This window comes from Lissotriton helveticus, chromosome 11 (genome assembly GCF_964261635.1).
Source record: "Lissotriton helveticus chromosome 11, aLisHel1.1, whole genome shotgun sequence".
Classification (NCBI taxonomy): domain Eukaryota; kingdom Metazoa; phylum Chordata; class Amphibia; order Caudata; family Salamandridae; genus Lissotriton; species Lissotriton helveticus.
The window spans coordinates 1,026,448,409-1,026,474,771 of record NC_136072.1 but is presented as its reverse complement, the minus strand read 5'-3'; the positions used below and the strand labels follow the sequence as shown (position 1 = coordinate 1,026,474,771).

General features: G+C 47.3%; 1 protein-coding gene across 4 annotated transcripts in view; it reads right to left on the bottom strand.

The window, feature by feature from the left end:
• The window catches only part of HECTD4 (HECT domain E3 ubiquitin protein ligase 4), a 2,216,728-nt gene that overhangs the window by 1,222,723 nt on the left and 967,642 nt on the right, over positions 1 to 26,363 (bottom strand). For all 4 annotated transcript variants that reach the window (XM_078667422.1, XM_078667425.1, XM_078667423.1 and 1 more), the window contains exon 41: positions 14,308 to 14,490. In XM_078667422.1, coding sequence (XP_078523548.1) covers positions 14,308 to 14,490 — 183 coding nt within the window. The remainder of the gene's footprint in view (positions 1 to 14,307; positions 14,491 to 26,363) is intronic.

Below are 26,363 nucleotides of genomic sequence, written 5' to 3'. Positions count from 1 at the left end.
TCAGAAAGAGGGGCATTGAGGGGATCCACAGCCTTTGCTGTGCACCATGCCACAAATCTGTTCCACCTGCAGGCGTATACCGACTTTGTGGAGGGACGCCTGGCTGCCAGAATGATGTTACAAACTTCAGGAGGCAAGTCAAATGGCCTCAACTGTCGCCGCTCAATCTCCAAGCATGGAGGTGGAGACTGGACAGGTTCGGGTGGAGGACCGTCCCCTGCTGCTGCGACAGAAGGTCCTCCTGAAGAGGCAGACGAACCGGGGGATCGACTGACATACTGAGTAGCTCTGGATACCAGTACCTTCTCGCCCAGTCCGGAGCCACAAGGATGACTTGGGCCCGGTCGCGCTTGATCTTCTTCAGCACTCTGGGCAGAAGTGGTATAGGCGGAAAGGCGTACAACAGACCGCAACTCCACTCGCGACGAAAAGCGTCTCCGAGCGAGTGCCGCCTTGGAAATTCCAACGCGCAGAACTGATGACATTGCGCGTTCTCTTCGGTGGCGAATAGATGTAACCAAGGCTCTCCCCACTGCTGAAAGAGGCCTTGCGCTACGTCCGAGTTCAGACGCCATTCGTGATCCATCATGCACCGACGGCTGAGCTCGTCCGCCCTGGCGTTCAGAGAACCTGCCAGGTGTTGAGCCACCAGGGTCACGCCCTGGCGTTCCAGCCATTGCCAAAGGCGAAGAGCCTCTTGACAAAGGATCCACGACCCCACCCCGCCTTGTTTGTTGCAGTACCACATGGCGGTGGTGTTGTCCGTGAACACCTGCACTACACTCCCCCGGACAGAGGGGAGGAATGCCTTCAGTGCCAGACGAATCGCCCTGAGCTCCAACAGGTTGATGTGGAGCCGGGTCTCCGCCGGAGACCAGAGGCCTCTGATCTCCGCCTCTCCCATGTGGCCTCCCCAGCCCTGGAGGGACGCGTCCGTCACAACTACGTGCTCCGGTTGGGGAAGGGAGAGGGATCTGCCGCTGACCCAATCGCGGTCCGTAAGCCACCACTGCAGCTGTCTCGCAGTGCCCTCAGAGATCAGGACGTGGTCGGATAGGTTGCCCTGATGCTGGGCCCACTGAAACTTCAGGTCCCACTGCAGAGCCTGCATCCGCCACCTGGCGTGATGCACCAGTAGGATGCAGGAGGCCATCAGCCCCAGAAGCCGCAGCGTCAACCTGACCGAAACCCGGGATAACGGCTGAAAGATGGGAATCAGAGTCTGAATATCCCGGACCCGCTGTTCGGGCGGATAAACCCGAAACCGCGCCGAGTCCAGAACCGCTCCGATGAAGAGGAGCTTCTGAGAGGGGCACAGGTGTGACTTCGGCACATTGATGGAGAACCCCAGCTGGTGCAGGAGGTCTGCCGTCGTCCGGAGGTGGCTGACGACTGTCTGGGGCGAGCCCGCCTTCAACAACCAGTCGTCGAGGTAGGGGAAGACTGAAACCCCTAACCTGCGCAGATGAGCTGCGACCACCGCCATCACCTTTGTGAACACCCGTGGGGCGCTGGTAAGGCCGAAGGGGAGCACGGTAAATTGAAAGTGCTCGTGGCCAACCATGAACCGCAGGTAGCGCCGGTGGGCAGGCAGGACGGGGATATGAAAGTAAGCGTCCTGCAAGTCCAACGCTACCATCCAGTCTCCTGGGTCCAGGGCAGCCAGGACCTGAGCCAGTGTCAGCATCTTGAACTTCTCCTTCCGGAGGAAGCCGTTGACATTCCTTAGGTCCAAGATAGGGCGTAGGCCCCCTTTGCCCTTCTTGGGTACCAGAAAGTAGTGGGAGTAGCAACCACACCCTACTTCTGGCCCAGGAACGCGCTCGATGGCCCCCTTGGCCAAGAGGGCCGTAACTTCCTCCTGCAGAAGTCGCAAATGATCCCCGACACACGGTGGTTCTGCGGTGGCATGGCTGGAGGAGTCGCCTCGAAGGGGAGGGAGTAGCCCCTTCGGACGATTTGCAGCACCCACCTGTCCGACGTGACAGTGCGCCAGTGGAGGTGGTGATGGCGAACCCTGCCCCCCACTGGCGTCACATGGGCCTGAAAGCACGGACTAGGAGGGTTTTGAGGCGGATGCTGCGGGGGAAGGTGTGGACTGACCTCGCCGCTGCCCCCGACCGCCCGGACGGCGGTTCCCACGGCTGCCACCGCTTTGGGTATTGCCCTGCGGAGCGTGGCTGGCGGCGCGTGTGGGCGCACCCCTTCCATGGCCACGAAAGGAGTGAAAGGCAGCCGATTGCTGGCGCTGGCCCGAGAGGCCCAAGGACTTTGCCGTAGCCCTGGAGTCCTTAAAGCGCTCAAACGCATGGTCTGCCTTGTCGCCAAAGAGGCGACAGCCATCGAACGGCATGTCCATGAGCGTGCTCTGGACATCTGCCGAGAAGTTAGCGGACCTCAGCCAGGCGTGGCGTCTGACCGCCACTGTCGTTGCCATCGCTCTACCTAGCGAGTCGGTGGTATCCAGCCCACACCTGATGGAATACTTTGCTGCTTCCCGGCCCTCCACAAGGGCTTGGCCGAGTTTGGCCCGTACCTCCAACGGACACTCTGGCAGCACTTCCGCGACCTTATCCCACACAGAGTGGGTGTAACGTCCCAAGAGGCAGGCGGTGTTGGAAGACCGCAGGCCTAGACTAAGGGATGAGAAGATCTTCTTCCCATACTGGTCATACCTCTTGGATTCCCTGTCCGGCGGGGCCGACGGGAATGCGGTCTGGGAATTGGAGGCCTGGATGACCAGGCTCTCGGGGGTAGGGTGGGAGGACAGGAAACATGGGTCGCCCGGGGCTGGGCGGTGGCGTCTGGCCACGTTCCTATCTACGGACGAACCCGTAGCGGGCTTGGACCAAGTGCCCAGAAGAACGTCGGTCAAGGCCTCATTAAAGGGCAGCAGAGGCTCGGCCGAGCTTGACTGCGGTTTAAGGACCTCAGTGAGGAGGTTAGTCCTCACGGCCGCGACGGGGAGCTCAAGGCCCAAGGCCTTGGCAGCCCTCATCAGCACCACACTATATGTTGCACCCTCCTCCGAAGCCACGGTAGGAGGGGAGACAGTGTCTGGAGAGGTGTCCAGGCCACTGGCCTCCCCCAGGTCTCCTGTCCAGTCCTCATGAGACTGACACTCTCTGGTCAGAGGGTCTTCAGACCCCTCCCAGTCCTCTTTATCACCCATCTCCTGAAATTCAGGGTTCTCAACCAAATGGGGCCTGTTCATAAAAGTGAAATTCACCAAACGACGTCTGGAGCGGCGCCCAGCGGGGCCGTCCCGACGGCTGAACAGGAACGGAGGTAGGTCCGGGGCCGGCGCCGCCCGAGGACGGCGCCGGAGGCGACACCTGAGGGTCCGACGCCGGGGAGGTCGTCAGATCCACCGGCGACGAACCAGATCCCGAAGGAGGACCAGCGTCCTGCGGCGCCGGGCCCGAAGGCGCCGGCGTCGTCGCGACAACTGGACCCCTCGGCGCCGGGCCCGAAGGCGCCGGCGGCGTCGGGATAATCGGGGCCTGCGGCACCGAGCCCGAAGGCGTCGGCGGCGTCAGGGCCGAAGCACCCGACGGCGTCGGGGTCGGAGCCGCCGACCCGCTAGGGCCCCCAGACGGGTCCGCTGGGATCCGGAGGCGTCGCGGAGCCCGTCGGAGGAGAGAGTTTCCTCATGGCCATGAGGAAGCGCTCGATCTCCTCCGGCGTCGCGTTGAGCCCAGGGACCGGAGGGTGTGGGGCTGAACGCGGCGCCCGCGACTCCGACGGAGCCGCGTGGGCGGTGTCACCCGAACCCCCGGCCGCATCGCGCGAGCGTCGGGGGGAGTCCGCATAGCGATGACGCCTCTTGGACTTCTTGTACCTCTTACCGGACGACGACTTCGACCCGGAGGAGTGCGGCCTACTCTCGGAGCTGTGGTGGCTCCGAGCCCGCGACCTGTCCCTCGACCTCCCATGGGATCGGGACCTCTCACGGCGCGGGACCGACTGCCGGAGTTCGAGTCGCCTACGGGACCGCTCCCGCCAGGCTTTCGAGGAGAGGGCCCGGCAGTCGGAGCAGGCCTTGTCGTCGTGGTCGACGCCCAAACAAGACAAACACACGCGGTGAGGATCCGTGACCGATATCAGACGGTCGCAATCGTCACAGTGCTTGAAGCCGGGCATCCCTACGGCACCGTTCGGAGTCGAGAGACTTCGAAAAGCAATCAAAAAATGATCAAAAAGTAAGTCAAAAAATGACTAGGGTTACTGCTTTTTCCAGATCTGCGCTTGCTGGCGCGGAAAAAAGAACTGACGTCAGCACGCGGAGGCGGCGTCTAAGGTACTCCGACGACGTCATCACGGCGCCCACGACGCCGACGACGGACGCGAAGCCGCAGACGACGCCTAACGACGCGCAAGGGTACTGCTACGCAAAAATATCCGGATCCAGTCTGACGCCTGGGGATATTCTAAGGTAAGGAATCTAATACTAACGTGTCTCTTTCAGATATCCATTCAAGAATTCAAGTTTTTGAATATTGACCAACCGATCATGCCCAGGTTTTACCTAATACCAAAAATACATAAGGGAACCTTACCAACTCCGGGCAGACCGATAATTTCTAGTGTGGCAGAACATTTGGCGCAATATGTTGATTATTTCCTGCAAGACCTGGTGTCCAGTCTACCCACCTTCATTAAAGACACTGGAGACTTTTTAAAGAAAATCAAAGACATCCCATGGACAGAAAATTCGTTGTTAATAACTTTGGATATCGAAGCTCTATATACGAGCATAGAACATCATACGGGTCTGAAGGCATTAGAATATTTTTTGAGCACCAGACCCTTCCAATGTTACAACCATAATAAGATGCTGTTGGATTTTGTGACATGGAGTTTATACCATAATTACTTTGTCTTTGGAAAAGATGTGTATCTACAGAAGAGAGGTGTTGCCATGGGGGCCTGATTTTCCCCCAGCTATGCGTGCTTGCACGTTGGCTGGTGGGACAAGTGGGTCCTCATGGGGGAACACCATCAGACATTTTCGGAGCATGTGGCATTATGGGTTCGTTATATTGACAACGTGTTTTTAATTTGATGGGGAGATGAAAATAGCGCCAAAACTTTTATTACAAGCCTCAACACCAATTTAGAACATTTTAAGTTTACATACAACATCAGTAAACACACTGTAGATTTTTGGGATGTTAAGGTTTTTCTAAAGGGAAACAAAATATCTACTACCCTACATAGAAAAAGTACGGCGGAAAACTCTACCCTCCATGCGAGCAGTGCCCATCCTCGTCATGTTATAGATAATATACCCTATGGGGAACTGCTTCGCCTTAAACGAATCTGCAGTAGTGAAGAAGAATTACTCACATGCACCTCTGATGCTCTTGTTAGATTTAAGGCCAGAGGGTATAGTGAGAGAATACTCAATAAGGCGTTCAACAAGATGAAGGAAAGAACTAGAGAGTCGCTCTTTTTATCTAAACCTCCTGCTAGTGAGATGATTGATGATCCTGAAAAATTCAACATCAGGTTCATCACATATTTTAGCTGTCAAGAAAGAAAGATAAGAGCAATCCTGACTAAGAGCTGGCCCATATTATTGACAGATGGAGAACTGGCATGTCAACTCCCCAACAATCCTAACATTACCTTCCGTAGGGGCCCCTCCATGCGAACACACGTATCGAACTCATTCCCAGAACTGCTCAAAAGTCCGTCCTGGTTTAAACCCCGGCTGGGGTTTTTCAAATGTTCAAGTTGCAGGGCGTGCAAGTTTGGCATAAATACCACCAAGTACAACACCCCATTCAGTCCTGTTTCATTGTCCATCAAAGGGAGCTACAATTGCAAGACAGAAGAGAAGTGGGGACACTTCGAAACGCGTCAGGCATCCAGGGCAGTTTGAACAGTTAAAGGATATCGTTGTGCTGGAGGCGTGCTTACCATTCAAGGCTCCTTGTGTGCAGCTGAGGTCAGGGTGCTCCTTTGTACGTTGGGTACTTCGGAGCTGGAATATATATATATATATATATATATATATATATATATATATCTTTTTCATCATTTGAGAAGGAGTTGGAGCGTTATATATATATATATATATATATATGCTTAGAGCATGGAACAAACCAACAACGGTTATCAAATCTTGAGCATAAGCTACTCTTCAGAGTAAAGAAAAATCTGTATGGCCTGTGTATCAGGCAACAAGCCATTAAGGATCAGAAAATAAATAAACACATGAAAAGCTGTCATCAAAAGACCTAAAGTAGAAAGTCACCACTTCTACACCCAACAGTAAATCGAAATAATGAAAATCTACTGTAGGATAGTAGGTAATAACTATAAAGAATATGTTTCCACTTGAAAAGAGTCCTTTAGAATAAATGCTCACGAAAAGTGTAAAGAACCACAAGGTTAACTAAATAACACAACACTGGTGGCCACCAGATGAAATACATATTCCAACTCAGTCATGTATAGACATTTCCTCTTTACAAATCTGAAAGAAAGAATCCAACCAGAACATTCAAAGACATGTCTAGGTGCCTTTATCACACCAACCAGCTCTGAATCGCGGTAAAGCTGAATCAGCATGTACACCAAACAATGTAAACATCAAACAGATTATCTTTAAAACTATTCTGTATGACCTCTGAAAACCCAGATTGACGCAGCCATGCATATCTGCGCAACACAACTGCCTGAGCCATTACTCTCCCCACTGAATCAGTGGTGTCCATACTACATTTCATGGTGAATTTAGCCGCTACATTCAGTCACCAATAGCAAACGTCAAAAGATGAGCAAACAAAATTGGAGCTATGCACAAATGATAAAAAAGTTGGACTCTGACAATAACATCTTGGTGCGACAAGCGGACAAAGGCGGCAACGTGGTGCTTTGGCCTCGGGAGTTATACTTGGCAGAGGCGGAAGCACAACTTGGAGATATTTCGTGTTACAGAAAAAGTAACTTGACCACTGTGAAACTAATGTGGGGGGATCAAAATGCGAAGCTCCAGGCCTGGAGAAGTGGGGGGGTTATTACTGAGGACGAATTTCGGTTCCTAAAGAAAGAACACCCAGTAATACCCTCTTTCTATCTGATCCCCAAGATCCATAAAGACTGTAATAATCCACCAGGCCGCCCCATAATTTCGGCTATCAACAGTTCGCTAGAAAATGTTTCTAAATACATTGATTACTTTTTACAAGACTGGGTGAAAGGACGGAGTTCTTATGTGCGAGATTCAACTGATTTTATCCGGAAAATTGAGAACTTGCAGTGGGGTCCAGATCTATTACTTATGACCCTACATGTATCCTCTTTGTATACTTCAATTGGACATCGGGATGGACTTAAAGCAATTGAACATTTCTTGGAGAAACGTCCTATACATTGTGGGGTGCACAATAAGATGTTGTTAACCATGACAAAAATGTGCTTCGAACAAAATTTCTTTTTGTTCAACAATCAAATATTCCAACAGGTGAGGGGTGTCACCATGGGGGCCTGTTTCTCCCCCAGTTACGCGTGCTTGCACATGGGGCTGTGGGAGGAACAGGTCCTGGCGGGGGAACTCCGGGAAGTCATGGAACAACATGTGGTCACCTATCTCAGGTATATTGATGACTTGTTTTTTGTATGGAGGGGAACAGATAGTGCTGCTAAAGATTTTGTTAAGAAGCTTAACAACAATGGTTTGAATTTGAAGTTTACCTCGTTTATACATGCAGAATCTGTGAGCATTCTAGATATGGAAATCTATATCAAGGATAACAACATAGAGACTAAACTGTATAGAAAGCCAACAGCGGGCAATACCATCCTTCAAGCTGCGAGTCACCATCCAGGCCACCTGATTCGCAGCATCCCCTATGGGGAGATGATGCGCATCAGTAGACTATGCAGCAGTGATGAGGAGTGTATGATTGCTCAGGAAGCCAGCAAATGCAGATTCTTAGCTAGGGGATATTCCAGTAACATCATTGAGGCTGCCTTGAAAAGGACGCAGCTTATGTCACAAGAGGTAGCATTAACACCTAAAGGACACGATGTCCATATAACTTCCCCAGGAGATGAGATCAAACCACGTATGATCATGACATACAGTAGACAGCACTCTGTCATCAGGAAAATACTCTGTCACAATTGGAATCTCATACAAGGAGATCCAACGATTGGTCACAGAGTATCAGACAGACCCTTGCTTACATTTAGAAAATCAACATCTATGGCCAAATCTTTAGTCAAAAATACCTTTGAACCTCAGATGTCTAATACATGGAAGGCCCTTGGTAGGGGTTTCAAAAAATGTGCCCAATGTAAGGCTTGTAAACATGGATTAAACAAGACTAAATATGTCAGCCCTTTCTCATCAAAACCCCGAGAGATTACTAAACGTTTGAATTGTAAGACGGACTATGCGGTCTATGTGCTGGAGTGCACGTGTGGGCTTAGGTATGTGGGGAGTACTCGTTTACCGGCCCACAAACGTGTACTCCAGCACATTAGGGCAATTAACACCAAGGACCAAGCCTACCCTGTGGCAAGGCATTTCGAAACTGAACATAGTTCAAATCCGTCAGAATTATCTTACTACGTTATCGATACTGTCTGGCCCATGAAAAGAGGTGGAGATCGAGAGGCGAGGCTTCGCCTACTCGAAACCCGTTACATTTTAGAATTAGACAGCAAGCAGCCAAACGGGTTGAATGCCACGGAGGATCTCCATACATGTCTTTAATTATTTTCCCAGTGCATTCACAATAACAAGTGTTATGTTAGCCAATATTATTTTCTTGAGGTCACACAAGATAGCGGTTGAAATTAACAATACGTTTTTACAATTTACCAAGCAGTATCAGGAGGCAGTAATGTTTATCTAGGGTGTATATTAGAAAGTTCTTATTGACCATAGCTTGTACTATACTTAGTTGTGGAAGTGGAACCATATATTAGAGTATTTTTCTGATTATAGAGGTGTCCGCACTTCTTTTTAATATTCAAAACTTAATGAGCTACCAGAAGAGAGTTACATCAGGAGTATGGGCTCTATACATTTTTTTACACTAGCACAGTTTGTTTATTTTTCATTTGCACATTTCTTTATTGATCTCTTATGTGTCGGTATTTTTTTCAGGGTGTCACACAGTTATTAGGAATTCAAATAATATTTGGTAAAGAGTTTATGCCCACTGGAGCTTTATTCAATGGACACATGTGAAGTACACATTTGTAGCAGTGATCTATTTACATTATCCCATGGGTAATGTGCTTCACCGTGATTTAGAGAAGCAAATTAATTGCTAAAATCCGGTAAAGTCTAAGACTAATCTTTTTGTATTTATACATGAATTTACAATGAATTTTTAAAATATTCAATTATTTATATATTTTATAAATTGTATAAATGTGTTAATTGCATTGATGCATGAATTCCTAGATACAACATGGTTTAGTGGTATTTTTTCTATGTTGTTTGTACTGTGTATTTGCCCGCGCACTAGCACTTTAAATACCGGCAACAGCTCTAAGCAACTTGCCATGTGATCAAGCTCTGTGAAAGGCGAAACGCGTAATGGCGGCTGGCTTGCTGGACGAAATAAAGCACCTTGACTGAGCACTTATCTATGGGTCTGCTCCTTCGTCATTTCGAACTGGGCTGGGGCGAGGGCTCGAGTCAGTTGGCGAATTACTTCCCGGCCATCTTATATCACTTGAAGGAAGGTATCCACCCCTGGCTTTCTCTGGAGGAGAAGGCAGGAGATGCGCCACTGAGTCCCATGAAGTATGAGAACATTTTCCCAAAACACATGCTGTATTTAGCGACCTCAAGGCTGAAAAGACAGACAAGAATATATTCCTCCCACAGTGTTCTAGCCATCTGGACTCTTTACATGGTGGAACCAAGGGAATGACACTAGGGTCCAGCGAAGCTGTAGCAGCCTGTGCCACCAGTCCTTTCATGGTGGGATGATGCAATTGACAAACTGGGTCCCCAGGGATGGTTTGATCTCTATGGGCTACGGCTTGGTCAACTGAGCTCCTGTAACAGGTTTCGCCCAAGCTCCTTACAAAAGGTCATATAGAGACTCACAAGAGTAAAGGCTCCACTCCAGTCTTACCTTGGTAAAGAACATCCACTAAAGGGTCTGTGGATTATTCCACTGAGGGAAACAGGCAACCTAAGACCACAGCTGCGCTCTTCAATACGTCAGCATAAGAGGAACTCCCCTGCTGCCAAACCGGGTGGGAAAGTAAATCTGAAACTAGAGAGGGCTTAAGCCCACTGACCTCATCCAGTTCAGTCAGCCAATTTTCCTCCAAAAGAGGTTCGACAGGATTGCTCAAAGGGTCTTGACACTCCAGAGTCTCCCCTTCACTTTCAAAACTCTGTGATCACTTAGGGAAAAGACTGACAGGTTGTCTAAGGGCAGATGAAGGGTTGTCTAAAGCAGATGGCTCTATCAGCCCCGCATCCAACGCCGCTCAGCGTCATATCAACATTTGAAAGAGTAATGGGCTCTGAGTCGATCGGTGTCCCCGCCAGTGGTTGACCCGACCCCGAAGGTGGGAGCCCCTAAGGGCTGTGCACCGGCTGGAATCCCATAACAGATTCAGAGGGCTCAACTGTCACCAAGGGCAAACCTGCTGGTGAGGGTGCAGTCAGGGCACCTCTCCTCTTCTTGGAGCTAGCAAGCACACCGGGACCTAAAGACTTTATGCAAGGAATTGTAATATTCCTTCATTTGGGTTAGAGTTGTAAGGAAATTTATGGAGGCATGGGGTAGACTTCAGTGAATGTTTTGCAACCGAAGGCTGGGAGACAGGGTCAGAGACACACTTACGTTTCTACAGTTTGTGCTTCAGAGCCGGCGTCGATGGAGACGGCCCCTCATGCGAACGGCTCCTTGATCAGTCTCTGGACTTCGACTAGGACGGATGACACTACAGTGCCTCAGATAGTCACGCCAAAGTATGTTTCATGCAACGCCGAAGACGCCGACAGGAACTGCACTCCTCAGAGTCATGGTGTTCTACAAGGCACCACAAACAGATGGTATGAGGATCTGTAGCCGACATCTGTCTGTCACAAGATCCACAGGGCTTAAACACTGAAGACATCACATAAAAGCACACTGTTTCCTCAACAAACTGTCGAGACGGGCCAAACATCAGCCCACAAACTACTCCGAATCAGTGTTGCAAGCGAGGAAAAGAAGGAATGGACGTCAGCGGAGGGGGTCATGTAGATTCTGTTGCCGTCATATCAGGTGGATGACACTGATGCGGACTCGCACGGTGCTCTCTTCCGACTCGCTTTTGTGGATCCTTTAATACTCAAGCATTGCTGGTGGTGCAGCATAGACATCAACATTAGAACAGCACCTACGAAAATGTGATAGCTGTAAAAATTCAGGCCAAATCGGGTCCAAATCCTCACTCAATAAAGCAGAGGTCTTAAGCCTGAACACCATCAGGAAGACTCTCAAGACCTGGCTCTTCGGCTGAGCAGCACTGCTGAAATCTCCCTCCCACTTCCCCACTCCCAGAGCCTTGAGACCCTTATGGGTGAGTAGCGCGCTTACAATACCCCTGACTGATTGATTGATCCAGCATTTGTAACCGGGAAAGGCCCCTGGGCCTGATGGCTATCGTGCTGAATTTTAGAACGCTTTTGGTACACAATTGGTGTCCTTATTAGCATGCCTCTTCATTGCGTTTAGCACCTGTGGGGGGGGGGGGGTCGCTAGGATCGAAGCGCCTGCGTGTCATATCATCCAATCTCACTATTGAATGTTGAAGTAAACATATTTACAAGTATTCTGGCTCACAGATTGGCTCCTTACGTGCAAGGGTTGGATGAACCCTTTCAAACTAGCCTTGTTCTGGAGCAGGGATATAGTGACAATATAAAACTGGTGCATCACCTATCTGCTAAAGTGCAACACTCCCATTTTCCAGCCCTCTTTCTGTCAATTGATTTAGAAAAGGCTTTCGACCGGGTCCATTGGCCTTACCTCCATATGGTCCTTGAACATATAGGTTTTGGCCCACCATTTCGTCAATGGGTCCATTGCTGCTACAATGCCCCTAGGGATAGGGCACGGGCGAATGGACTATTGTCTACATCCTTTGCAAAAACGTGTGTAACTAGGCTGGGCTGCCCCCTATCGCCCCTACTCTTCGAGGGGAAGAAAATTTAGCTGTATATGGATGATGTTCTTCTAACTCTAACTGACCCTCACACTTCAATGGGGGCAGTAATGGACGAACTGGAGGCATTTGGTAGAACATCGGGTTTTAAAACCAACTTACAGAAAACTTCCATACTCAATATGAACATCCCCGGCACAACACAGGCCCGTCTTGCCTCCCAGTTTTCCTTTAGATGGGCAGACCAGGGACTATCTTATCTAGGTCTCTAGGTATAAACCACACCCAAAAGCACAGCAGCATATAACTACGGCGGTCTTCTGGTGATTACGAGATTAGATCTTACTAGGTGGAAATACACATGACCTGTCTTGGCTGGGACGCATGACAGCAGTCAAGATGACACTCTTGCCTAAAATCCTATATATAAAGCAAACGCTACCCATGTAAACCCCGCACGAATATTAGGCAAGCTGCAATCCTTTATTTGGGAAAGGAAGCATGCACAGATGGCCAAGGAGCGTTCATATCTTCCACAATAGGCTGGTGGTTTGGGGGTCCCTAACCTACAATCCTATTACAGTATATGGTGGAATGGTCTCGACCCTGCACTGAAAGACATTGGTGCTTCATTGACCAGGCGGTCAATGGCATCCCAATTTGGAAAGTTACCTGGCTGCCAAAGCACCATACACTAGCGGGAATTTATATTTCCCCGGTGGTACGTGCCACGGTGGAAATGGGGGATAGGGTAAAATTGAAACAATGCCTCTCTACACCTCTGTCCCCACAAACATCTATAAGGAAATCTTGCTTTCCCTCAAGCACTAAGGGGGAATTCTTTCACAGACTGGCTGGAGGCTAACTGCAAGCGCGCAGGATACCTTTTGGATTTAGAGGGTCTTATGGACTTTCCAAAGCACCAGACAGCATTTGGTCTGCCCACAACAGCTCGTTGGCAATGTATGGCTGTCTATCACTGAGTGATGCAGCCTTGGCTTCGTTCTCATGCAAGCCGGATGCTTCTGCCATAAGAGAAATGGCTTCTTACTCACTCCTCTGACAAAAGGATTCTATCCAATATTTATACCTTTCTTCTCACTCCTCCAAAGCCATTAAAATCTGCTGCACGAACCAGATGGGAGGGGGAATGTGGGCGTACTTTCACAGATAAAGAGTGAAGTGACTTCTTACATCGTGCCCAATCCTCTGCCCTTAACACCATTAGCAGGGAGATGTTCCTGAAGATTGCCAAGTAATGGTATTACACTTCAGCTGGGATCGCCCGTCGGGATCCGTGCAAAGACAGAATCTGTTGGTGCCAGTGTTAGCAACAGGGCACCCTTACAGAGTTGTTATAGCCGTGTCCTAAATTGGATACCTGTTGGGATGGAGTATTAGCAGCAGTGAACGCAATATTTAATACTGATATCCCTAAATTTCTCATCTAATTTCTCCTGGGTCGCTCCAATTCACTAACGTACCAGTTGGAATCCAGCAGAGGCAAAGCGATCACCATGGTATTGGATGCCACTAAACAGGTTCTTCTTAAAAAATCTGGTACTGAGGTAATACCAGTACATTTAGATTGGCTACAAAAACTTTTGGAGATACTGGGAATGGAAAAGTAAAGAGCTGTAGCCTCACACACCCTTCCCCTATATGAGAAGACGTGGCAGCCTTGTATTCAATATACATCGGAGGAACATCGCGAGTTGCCTTGTCCGCTTTATCTGCGAATTCTCTGACTAACTTCCTCAGGTGACCCTCCCTCATAGTTCTCACCAACAATGTGCGCCCGTCGTTTTTCATATCAGCCAAAACCTGTCTTGAATGGTGGTATACCCTTTCCCCTTTCTCCTCAATAAGCTGTCTCATTGTCTTTCCTTCTATTAGTTTTGTAAGACCTTACTCTACCACTATGCTCACGCTGTATAGTTGAATAGATCACCACGTGCCAGTGGCTGCAGGTGGGCAGTTGATGAACTTCATGTTTTTCCTTATCAAGAATAAAAAGATCTAAAACCTAAACAGAATGTTACATGTTTTTTACTGCAAGACATGAAAATAAAAAAATAAAAAATATATAATAAAATAAAAACATTTAATACAACAATGTGTCAAGTTACTGTCAGTTGTCATTTTACATGGGAAAAGAAATACCTGTACTTCTGAGCCTATTTTAATTGTCTCTTTAAATCCTCCGAGAGCACAGAGACCAGCGATGGCCTGCCGAGCGATTCCTTGAAGTTTGGCAAGTTTTCTCCCACTGGTACTACCATTTTCCAAGATGCTCTCTGCATGCTTTCCCAGTTGAGGAATGTACATAAGAGCACGAGACAGAACCTAGACAAGAGACCAACATAATTTTCATATCAATAATCATCTACTCTTACGTATATAGACATTTGAATAAGTCAATAAAACACAAACAGTAAAAAGGAATATTTCCAGAGATTAGTGTTTCCTAGAACAGGGTTCATGATACCACCCCAAACTGTTTATTGTAATTCGACATGGCAGCACCTGCACCAGCCTTTCTTTAAAGGGTGGAAGGAATCCCTTAAACGGCAAGTGGCTGTCCTACAGCTCCACATGGTTAATTTGGAGCCAGGACTTTGCAGGAGACCAGAAGCATCCGATCTTCAAGTTTTACAAGTGGCCTTCACAACCACCAATGCAGATCTTTTGCAGTCTTCTCTGAAATCTGGATGTGATCAAGTATGTCCCTCTGATGTTGTGCCCCCTGCGACTTCATGTCCCACATATACTAGCTGGTGTACTTGACCAACAAGATGCAGGAGGCCATCAGTCCCAGCAACCTCAGTCATCCTCGCTGAGATCTAGGACAGAGGCTGAAACTTTGGGATTATAGCCCAAATGTCCTGGACTCTCCGTTATGTTGGAAGCCACGAAACTACACAAGTCATGTTCGGAATAGCTCAGATGAAGGGGAGCGTTTGTGAAGGTGTCAGGTGTGAGAAGGTTCACAGTAGTTTGGAGGTGGGTGATGTGTGCCTGGAGCAAGCCTGTCTCGAGCAGCCAGTCTTCAAGGTAGGAAAAGGCTGGAACCACGATCCCAAAGGTATGCAGCAACCACTGCCATTACTTATGTGAACACAGAGGGGCACTAGTGAGACCAAATGGGTATACAGAGAAATGAAAATGCTCCTGTCTCAACGTGAATCGCAAACAGATCCTGTGGGCCTGCAGGATGGATGTGGAAATAAGAATCCTGTAGGTCCAACAAAACCATTTAGTCCCCATAGTCGAGGGAAAACAAGACGAGAGTGAGGATCTTGAATTTATTCTTCCAGAGAATGGCACTGTGAGGGCAAGGGTCTAAATTAGGACAAATGCCTCCTTCCTTGTTCGGGACCAGAAAGTAAGGGGAATAACAACCAAAGCCCACTTCTGATGCCGGCACACTCTCCATGGCTCATTTGGCCAGAAAGGCCAGAACTTTCCACAGCAAGAGGAATAGGTGGTCCTCCTAAGGATGCTGGATGGTCTGGCGAGATGACAAGAAATGGTAGGGTGTAACTGACGGACAATCTGTAGGACCCACTTGTCCAAAGTCATAGTCTGTCACCCTGGCAGAAAACGCTGAATCCTGCCATTCAGTGGTGAGGCTGTGTGTCTCGAATGACACACTAAAGAGGTTTTGAAGCTGTGGCAGTGCAAGCAGCAGAATGTAATGCATTCTGCCCCAGTTGTCCACATGCTCCGTGAGAACCGCAGACTCTGCCATGAAAAGGCAGAAGGATTTGCTGGGCAGCTTGAACTTGCTGGCAATTCTAGAAGCCTCTACCTTAGCCATGGAGTGGGCAAACCTGTTTGAATGGCTGTTGTGGCAGGATAGGCAGTCCCAAGGAGCATACTGTGGCCTTATCCTTAAAGTGCTCAATGGCAAGTCTGCCTTCTCAACAAAAAAGTGAGAGCCATCTAAATTCACTTGTTGAGGTCTACAAGACTAGGCTTTCAGGTGTGGGGTGCTGACTCAAAAAGTGAGAGCCATCTAAATTCATGTACATTAACGTGGACAGGACGTTGCCGAAGAACCTATGGAACTCATCCAGGCCTGCCTCCTGAGAGACACGGGTTCCAATTGCCCTGACTCAGCAATCAGTGGCCTTCAAGCCACAGCGGATGGTAAATGTTGCTGCATCGCAACATCCTGGTTAGCCTGCATAAGAATGTGACGTAAGTTGTTAGGGACACCAGACAAAAGTTGAGGGACAGAGTCCTAAAGGGTGTGGGTATAACACCTTAGATGGCAGCTGATGTTGACTGGTTGAGGAAAAAATAAGTTTCCCAATGGTTTTGATTCCGTGTCCGGTGGAGAGTTAGGAAATGCGTTAGGGCTGAACTTACTTGTTGAGGTCTACAAGACTAGGCTTTCAGGTGTGGGGTGCTGAGTCAAGACGTCCAAGTCACCGGGGCTGGACCGTCACGCCGTGCTATCTGCCTGTTCACTGGAGATCCAGAACAGGGATTTGCCCGTACCTCAAGAAAGATGACTCTGTGAGGGCTTCATTGAACAGAGGCATAGGATCAGTATTTATTTGCTCAGGCTGAAGCACCTCAGTGAGCACATTAGTCTGCACTGCCATAGTAGGTACCTTGGGGTCGAAAACATCGGCTGCCATTCATATGACTATATGCTTTCTTCTGTGACAGGGCCTGGAGGCAGAACTAGCCTTGTTACTGGTTAGGTGTTCAGGCCACTGGCCTCCTAAAGGTCCCCCTAATTGTCATCAGTGTATGGTTGAGCAAAGTCATCACCAGTACCATATGCACTGTTGTCAGAATCCATTCCAAATAAAGTATGGAAGGTTTGCACCGTACCTGGAAGCAGGGGGAAAGTATTGGAGTCTGATGGGTGGCTGAAGCTGCAGACCAAGAGGATTAGGGCGGGCCTTGGATGAAGTCAACACAGCAGCCACTCCTATTCGGAAAGCACAATAGGCTATGCTTCGTCATCTGACTGCTTCACCATTGATGCTCCTGGGTCGTGGTTCCAGGATCAATGTCAGCAGCAGAGCTGATGCACAGCTGGTAGCAGGTCCAGAGCGTCCAGCTGGTGCCAAGGGTGGACCCACAAGCAAATTTCCAGGTGGAGACGCTTGTGGTTCCTTGGGGCCAGAGGTGCGCCAGATGGAGCCGATAATGTGCCAAAGAGCCACAGCATGGCTTCATGGAATTCTTCGATTTGCTTCAACACTGCAGAGTCCCACTTGGACTTTTTATGCTTTTTCTTCAACTTACCAGAAGACTTCTACCACAATGACTGTTGGTCACAGGAACAACTGGGGGAACGGAACCTTCCCTTCGACCACTGACAGAGGGGGGAGTATTCCACAGATTAGCAACATAGAGCTTTGCCTCTCAGTCCCTGATGGCCTTGGAATTAATCAAGGCACAGTCCATTCAAGCCTTGGAGTTCAAGTTCCGACATCAGGCACCACAGGAAAACCTGATGGGAGGGCTGTCAAAGACATTTGCTTGCAACAGCCCCTACAATATTTAAACCCTTTAGTTTTGGGAGGTAGCATTTTTTCTTGAACACTTTTTGTTTGAATTGAGATAAAGCTCTCATGAAGATTGGGGGGGATAATTCAAATATCTCCACAGGGTCTATTTCACTTGAACAAGATTGTGGTGGGCGAGACTGATTGCTTCCCCAGAGTGTCTTCCTTGTGGACGGGACGAGGGCACTTTTCTGCATACAGTGTGGCAGTGTACGTCCCTAGATCGCTTTTGGAGGGGGGTCTTTGCATGCCTTTCAGGGGTGTTAGGTTGGGGTCTCCCTCGGACACCGCAGCTGGCCCTATTACATGTCATGGAGAGGATAGGGGGTAATATCTATAAACGACACCTCATGCTGTTGGGGTTAATGCTGGCGAAACTGTATATTGCCAGGGAATGGAAGGCGACGCGGGTCCCCTCGGTAGCTGTCTGGAAGAATGGGTTAGATTTCTGCATGGGGTTGGAGCAGCCCATGTTTGTGGCCAGGGGATGTCCGAACAAGCATAATAAAATTTGGAAAAGGTGGGCGGACTATCGTGGCTTATGGTTAGAGCCACCAACGGAAGCGGAGACTCATCCACTAGAATAGTTGCTGGTGCTAGGGGGAGGGGTGGGGGGGTGGAGAACGCAGGTTCACAGGGTGAGATTCTTGGCTGGTTATTTGGGCTATGGACACGATTAAGCGGCTGTGGTGCGACCATGGGGGGTTGGGAGAGGGGGAGGTTAGGGGGGAGGAAATCTTATATTGTTCAGCATATTTTGGTTATGCATCTTGATCCTCTGTCTGAAAATGTCAATTGCATATATGTCTTCATATGTCTGATTTGGCAGAGGTCTCTGGGGGGTCAGAGCCCTGCGATGTAATTGCTTATTGACAAAATATGTTTTAAAAAAAAAATTGGGGGGATGGGTTTAAATCTGCATCTGATGGTGCAGAAAGGAACTTACGTCAGTGCATACAATTAGCATCTAGATGTGCAGATCCACACGGTGCCACCTACGGGTGCACAAGGGATACTGCTTAAAAATATTTCTGATTCAGTCTGACACCTGGTGAGGAATCTGCAACTAGAAGTAACTATCAGAATGAATATGGCAACTATATGGTAAATAAGGAAATCTATTCTAGCAGATAAAGCAGTTCAAACAAGTAAGGAAGCCTTTTTCACATATGTATGATTAGTAAGCCCATAGTGCATGTTTTATAGTGTTGCACTTCTACTACAGGACAAGTATAGATTCTTGAGTAAATCATAACACACACAAGGCAACGTTGTGCCCTCCTGAATGTCCTTCCACACCCACTCCCTCTGTCACCTGTTGCACTCATACATAAAATTGAAGGTTATATGCTTGGTTGTGGAGCTGAAAGAGTAGTGGCCTCTCGTTCCCCAGATAAGCTTCATGTTTTTGAGTTTGCGCATTACTGTGCATGCATTTTCTTCTCCCCTTACGGATGGGAGAATTCCCACTCGTCTGATTGCTTGTCTTTTGCATATCTTCCTCCTTCTCCTCATATCCAACTGCAGTTGATGGTCCTGCATGATTTGGTTCTCCTGACTGTGCCATGATTGGATAAAATGGAACAGTGAGAATCAGTAACACCATATAAGGTGTCCTACTTCTCATGTAATGGTGCTTCTTCTCTTTTTGACAAGGAAATTACTTTTTCATGTGAAGGAAGGTTACCTGAGACCGAAGACAATCAGAAACTGAGAAAGCTCTATAAAACGTAAAACAGTCTGCTGAATATACAGGACCTAGAGCCCACGTTGCTAGAGCCGAGCCAGGTCTGCAGTCTGGGAACACTAGAGTTCAATATGTAGGAGTCCCCCACCCGCCCCCCTTTTCAAATTCAAACTTTATTCCAGGACACATCTCTGTGGATATTTGTATATAGAAAAATAATTTTCCCTTGCCTTCTCTTCAACGTTTCGGCTTTTATCAATTACCTCAGTTTTTATCAATTACCAATATGATTACAAGAGTGACACAGAGCTGTTCCTTCCTTCTCAATAAATTCTATGAATATTGCTATTTCATTAAGTCTCAGCTTTAGAGCCTCCACTTTTGGGGCTGTACAGCATCTTCAATCCATCCAAGACAAATAAGTAAATCAGGGATTATCTAGTTTTTGAAATCTTTTGTATTATAATCATTGTCAGCAAGGCCAAATACCTCCGGTTGGTGTACAAACACAATGCAAATCAACATTACGCATTCCCACATCATTAATACATTGGCATACATTTCTTCAGAGTCTACAACCATACCCCTAATGTTGTTCATGCTACCTTCCTTAGTGATCCTCATCCGTACTTTCCTCCCTCTGTGGTTCACAAATGTCTCCCCTGAATTTATTCCAAGCTCCCCATATCTTGCTCCATTTCCTGGGGCATCCACGATTTCTGAACACTGTTCTCTCGGCCACCATAGCCGTGTCCATGTCCTTGCACCATGCGGCCAGAGACAGCATCTCCGCTGCCCCCCATTTTTGCGCAATATTGCGTTTAGCAACCATTATCCCCAGTGTGACCCAGTCCTGTGCCGGATGAGTAAGGTCACTTGGCTCCCATATATTTAACAAACACCTCTTGGGCTCTGGTACCAACGACACCCCCTCTGTCTGCGATATTGTTCTCATTACTTTTTTCCAGTAGTCAGCGATTTTGGGGCTTTGCCATATGGTATGGTAAAAAGTACCCGTCTCCCCACAGTGCCTGAGGCAATATGGATGCGATGTTTTTCCCATCTTACACAGGGTGGGCCTAGTGTAGTAGGTGCGATGTAGGATTTTAAGCTGCACTAGTCTGAGTCGTGAAGGTATGCCCACCTCCCGCAGCGAGGCCAATGCCTCCTGCCATTCTGTTTCGTCAAGGTCGCCGACAGGATTATCTAGTTTTATTGATTTTGTTCTCAGATTGATTCAGATCATGGGTGATTTTTTTATATGCCAGGAGTTGCCCAAGTCTCCTAAACTAGTGGGCCAGGCTAGGATATTCTTTTTGCAATGTAGGGCTACCAGTATTATGCAAGTTCCCACGTAGCACAGCTCTGCCGTTGTTAGTGATTTGGTCAAAAACTCAAAGTGGGAACCTTATTAAGTCCGAGACTTGGATCATAGTACTACCTTAATTTTGCTCAGGACCTATTTCTAGTCTACTGGGAGACTGGTGCATTTCGGCAAATGTGCATCCTGCTACCGTTCTCTTCTCCACCATATGCAGAGGTTGTTGAATGGATTTGGTGTCATTTCTTAGGTAGTCATGCAACAAAGGTAAAATATCTTACAAACTGATTCTGTATCAGAAACGAGTTTGTGTATTTTGGAGAAATCATATCATACCCTCCAAGATGTCCTCGGGAAAAATCACTGTTCAGTATTTGGGCCCATTTTACTAGGAATCGTGAGGGTCCTTTCCAAATCTGTACACTAAGATATTGTAGATGGCCCATGATCATATCTTTGGAGCCTAGGTGAGTTCTGGCAAATTTTGCTTGATGAAATATCACTTACTGCTCTGAGTTTAATTTGAGGTTGCAAGAACCAATGTCTCTCTGTGACTTAAGATCACTCTTACATTGCTCAAATTATATTATCTCACCCCATCTAAACCTTTCAGATAGTATTCAACATCTTACCTCTTTCCACTGTTTGAAGACATATGTATGGCAGGGGTTAATGAGGGGTTGCCATATATTGGGGTGTTAGTGTAAGGAAATGTCAAATCTTCTCCCTCTTGTTCTTCTGTCCCATATCTAGAGTAATGTTTTGACTGGAGTAGATATGCATCAGTCAGGCCTCAAAAAATCATGAAAATATTACCACACCTGCAGGTCTAATGATTTGATTAGTCTCACAGACTGAATTGTAATTTTCTAGATCCATAAAGTGGTGTCAAATTGTATGATCCTCAGCAAACATTTTATTTAATCAAGCCTTTTTCTTCATTCTCACATAAAAGAGCACATTCAAATATGGGAGTTCAGCACGTCTGCTGTACAAAAAACTCTTTTCCTTGATTTAATAGGATAAACATTTGTTCCATGTATAATACGAATCTAGCCCACATATAGGGTTATGGCCCACTGGCTTACCTCTTAGTAACCTAATAGTATTGTCATCAGTGTGGGGGGGCTGGAATATTTTTCTGTTTATGTTTCAGAACTCATTTTCAATAAATATATTACTAAAGAATGATGTGGTAGCGCACTGTCGCTTACAGACAGCACATTGTCCATTGAAATGTCCACAAAGGTTCCCACCGACATGCAGGTTTACTGCTCAAACTATCTAGCATACAAACAATGTTTGGAAATTGGGTTTCAGCAAATATTTATCATTTGCACATCGCCAAGTAAAGTGTCCTAATCTGTTTTTATCCTATTAAAATCTTTGTTTCCATCACACTTTAGAATTACAAAGAAAGTGCTTTACTAACTTTTGTCATGTTTTGAAATATTGTACTGTTCATTTACAAGCTATTTAAATGTTGTGTTAGAAAAAAAACTGATATCCTACAGCCTTTAATTTCAAACTCCTGTACCCTAGCATAATTGTCAGATAGTTAACTTTTTAAAATCCTGTAACTTTGCAGTCAAAGAAAGAAAAGTAAACACCAATCTCTAGGATAAAATGAGCAACAATTTCTAAGAAGTCATAAACTGACATTTGACCTGTCCTTGAAAGCACAGCAAATGTGACAAGATAGACAAAAGATTTATAGGCATCTTTATTACTCATTTGCTTTCTGAATGAACAGAACACATGTCTTTGACCAGAATGGGAAAGTGGGCTCTAAAAACAGACCAAACCTGATAAAATAGCGAGTGAAAAGGTATATTTTCAGAGCCTGTGTGTGGCAGGTTCTGTGGGATTTTGGCAGCAATGGGATATCACACAGTGGTCACCCAGTGTGAACCCTTTCCACAGTGATCTAACTTCCTCTTCGGAATGATGAAGTAGCATGAATAATTCTCTTTCCACTCCAAGCCTGATACCTTTTTGATGGCTCCTTTGGAGAGTAGAGATGTATTCCAGCATCAGGAAGGAGAGATGATCATTCAAAATTCACTCTAGTGTGACAGGAAGGTAGGGTGATAAATAAATAAAAGGAAGGTCATTGCCCTTCTGAACAATCTGTAAAAACCATCTGTCTGACGAGATCGATTGCCAACCTAGGAGAAAGTAATGAGCCCTACTTCCCGCCGGTTGGATGTAGGCCGTTGAGGACAAACTAAGGCAGCTGGGTAGTTGTTTCAATGGAGGATGAGGAGTTTGAGGGCTGGAGCCCCTGCTGGCCTGGCTGATGTCGGTCAAGGCTTCTGCCATAGCTCAAAAGGGTTAAATGGTATGCTGCATCACTAGCTGGGAAGACTGCTGTTGCGTATAGACTAACCCCCTTGAATTAACCCTTACATTTGCTGAAACGATGGGGGAATTGTTTCGCAGGAGTCAATAGTCCAAGGATCGAGCTACGGTCCTATTGTCTATAAACCATTCCAGTGGAGAGTCCGCCTCCTCTCCAAGGGTGTTTAGAATCAGCGTAGGGCTTGTTCAACAGTGATATTTGCACATTACCAGAAAATCCTGCTCCTACATTCAGGCATGCCTTCAGAGTAACACTGGTTCAAAATGCTTTGCTAATGAAGTCCATGGTGTCCAGGCTGCGTGGATAACTTATTTTGTAACATCCTGCCCCTCATAGATTGTCTGAGTCAGGAAGGTTCGAAGGTCTTCCAGGACGGCTGGCAACATCTCGCTGGACATATCCCATAAAGCATGCTTGTAGCAGCCTAACAGACAGAACAAAAAATTTCTCTCAAAAGTAAAAAGTCGCTTGGATTCTCTATACAGGGGGATAAGCTGGCAATGAGTTAGGATTAACCTTACTGACTTGAAGCCTACACAATTAGATTTTCTGGGGTGGGGTCCTTGGTGAGGAAATCTAGATCACCCGGAACATGCCTGTGCCATCTAGCTACTTGTCGACTAAAGGGCATACAAGAACAACACAGCCGCTGAGGCATGAGTGATAGAATCACTGAATGGGATCAAAGATTCCAATGCTGCTGGCCCAGGGCGGAGAGTCAAAGTTTATTTCAGTCTCAGTGGTAAACACCTGCAATTCTAGTACCTCAGCTGCCCTCTCAACCACCACTGCAAATGAGGTACTCCCCTCTGTCGGTGAATCATATAATGAAAAGGGGTGTCTCCTCTGCTAAGGAAGAGGTTTGTCGCCACACAGGAAAAATAAAATGATAATAACAGCATGCTATTATCATTTTATTTTTCAGTACTCCTCTGTTTTACGACCCCACTATACGTCAGCTGGTTGTACAGGCGACCATTCTATCATGCCTTGACTATGCCAGCTCTCTTTTACTTGGGGCAAATAAGGCTGAAATTTGTCGGATGCAACGTGTCCAAAATGCCGCTGCCAGAGCCCTGGTAGGTCTCCCACGATCCTGTTCTGCTGCTGACACCATCCAGAGGCTGCATTGGCTTCCTATGGAGAAGTGTATCCAATTTAAGGCACGGTGCCTATCTTTTAAGATAGTGAAACTTGCTAGCCCCAACTTGTTGAGTAACTTGCTTGCTCCCTATGTTCCCTCCTGCAGGCTACGTTCGGCTGGGCAGCAGTTGGTTATTGTCCCACGGGTTAAGCGCAGCCGTGCAGGAGGCCGGTCCTTCCGCTACCTGGCAGCTAGGTTGTGGAATCCTTTGCCGGAACAGATCCGCTGTACAGACGGTCTACTAGCCTTTAGGAAAGCTGTTAAAACCTTCCTTTTTCCTTCAGTCTAGTTTATGGTATTATGGCAGTTGAAACAGTTTTAGGTTATTGTGCGTGTTATACTTTGTAGCTGGAAGTGCCGGGACGCCCCTTCACTGGGGCAACTGTGCGCTATATAAGACGCATTAACATAACATAACATAGGGGTGGGGTGGGCTGGCATGCCCACAGAGCAGGAAGAAGGAGTGGTGGCACTCTCGAAGTGTGCATAACAGTTTGGCCGTCTGTCTTGGGCTGGCCAAACAGTCATGCGCACTTGGCATGTTCTCCACTGGCCTGTGCTGCACAGCTTTTGTGGAGAACATGCCCAAGCTCCCAGTCCCCATCTGAGAGCCAAACTACGGCACTCTGACCAATCACGACGCTACTATCAGCAGCGTCATGATTGGCTAGGGGAGTCTAGAAGCTTGGGTGCTCAATGTTCCTATGTCGAAGAATAAGAGAACAGAGGAGAAATGGCAGCTAAGTTTATTTTTTTCCCCTTTTATTTTTTGAGCCCCACCGCTACTGCCCCGTAGCAGCTGCTACTGGTGGTGGGTAAAGATGCTTCACAGGAAGTGTTGAATTCACTTTTGTAAATTATGGTATAAGACATACAGATAATGCGAGGGAAGTAAGCCATCTCACTCCCCATAGTCATCAGTATCCTGGGTGCTACTTGTTCTGATATACAATTAGAATCAGAGCCAAAAAGAGAATGGAGCCTCTGATGATAGTTGCATCGCCTTAGAGGCATCAACTTATCATGTAACATGACAACAGGTTGTGCTTTAGTTATTTCGTAGTGTGACATAGGACAAGCACGGGCCAACATTGGTTCATGGTCTGACATGGGTGTCAGCACTGGGTCATAGATGGGTACTAGTGTAGCTGGCACTGTGAAGTGGAATCTGGCATGGAAGTTTGCACGTGCATCAATATGGGCCAATTAGAGGTTCCCAAGGTGGTTAAAGGAGTCTCTGGAGGAGCCCCCTGCAGTAATCCGAGTAGAGGCCCATGTCGGTTTGAGGGGACTGATGGCATACCAGAGGAAGTCAGAAGCACACTAAAGATTTGCCATATGGCCTTCTTGAAGGCCTCCATCTGCTGCCGGGTTTGCAACGGGCCAGGGAACTCAGGGTGTGGCTTTGTGGAGGAGTGCAGCTTAAATATGGACTCCCTAGCACCTTTTCTTTGGCACCAGACTTGCAAGATGGGGTTGAGTCTTGCATCGCTGTCTTGTGCTTGCATTTGTACTTTCATTTAGCTGAAGAATTTGAGTGGGAAGTGGAGTGGCCTTGGGAATGGCTGTGTGACCAGGCTTGAGACTTAGAATGGGACCTGTGTGATGTGTTAGTGTGTATGCTTTGCGATGTAGAGTTTTGCCCTCCAGTGCATTAGGGCACACTAGTCACATGTCTTGAAGTTGTGACAGGAGCTCAGTTACCAAAGACATGCCTCATGGGGGTATGTGACTGATTTCTGCTTGTGGAAGTCTTCCACACCTTCAAGCCTGTTGTTTTTTTTGAGGGGACATCCCTCATAGCACACTGTATGAAAACCAATTTAGAAACTTAGAAGATGGACAAGATGGCCCTCACACCAGACCACTAACCTGTGCCCAGTGGACATAATATACCAATTTGGTGGTTGGGCAATTTGTGGCCAAAATCACATCTAAAACTGAAGCAACCTCTTGCCTAACCTATCTGATTTAATTATTGGCAGTAGCTCTGCTTGTAGTAATTTAGTACACAGCACAGAAACAAGAGAAGAGAGAAAGAAATGACTTTCATTTGGGTTATGTTGTATTTATCAAAAAACATAATTTTTCTCTTTTTTTAAATTATATTTCTTTTTTTGTATATAAAAAAAAATTCTCACAAAATACAAAGCATAAGATTATTTGCAATGTCA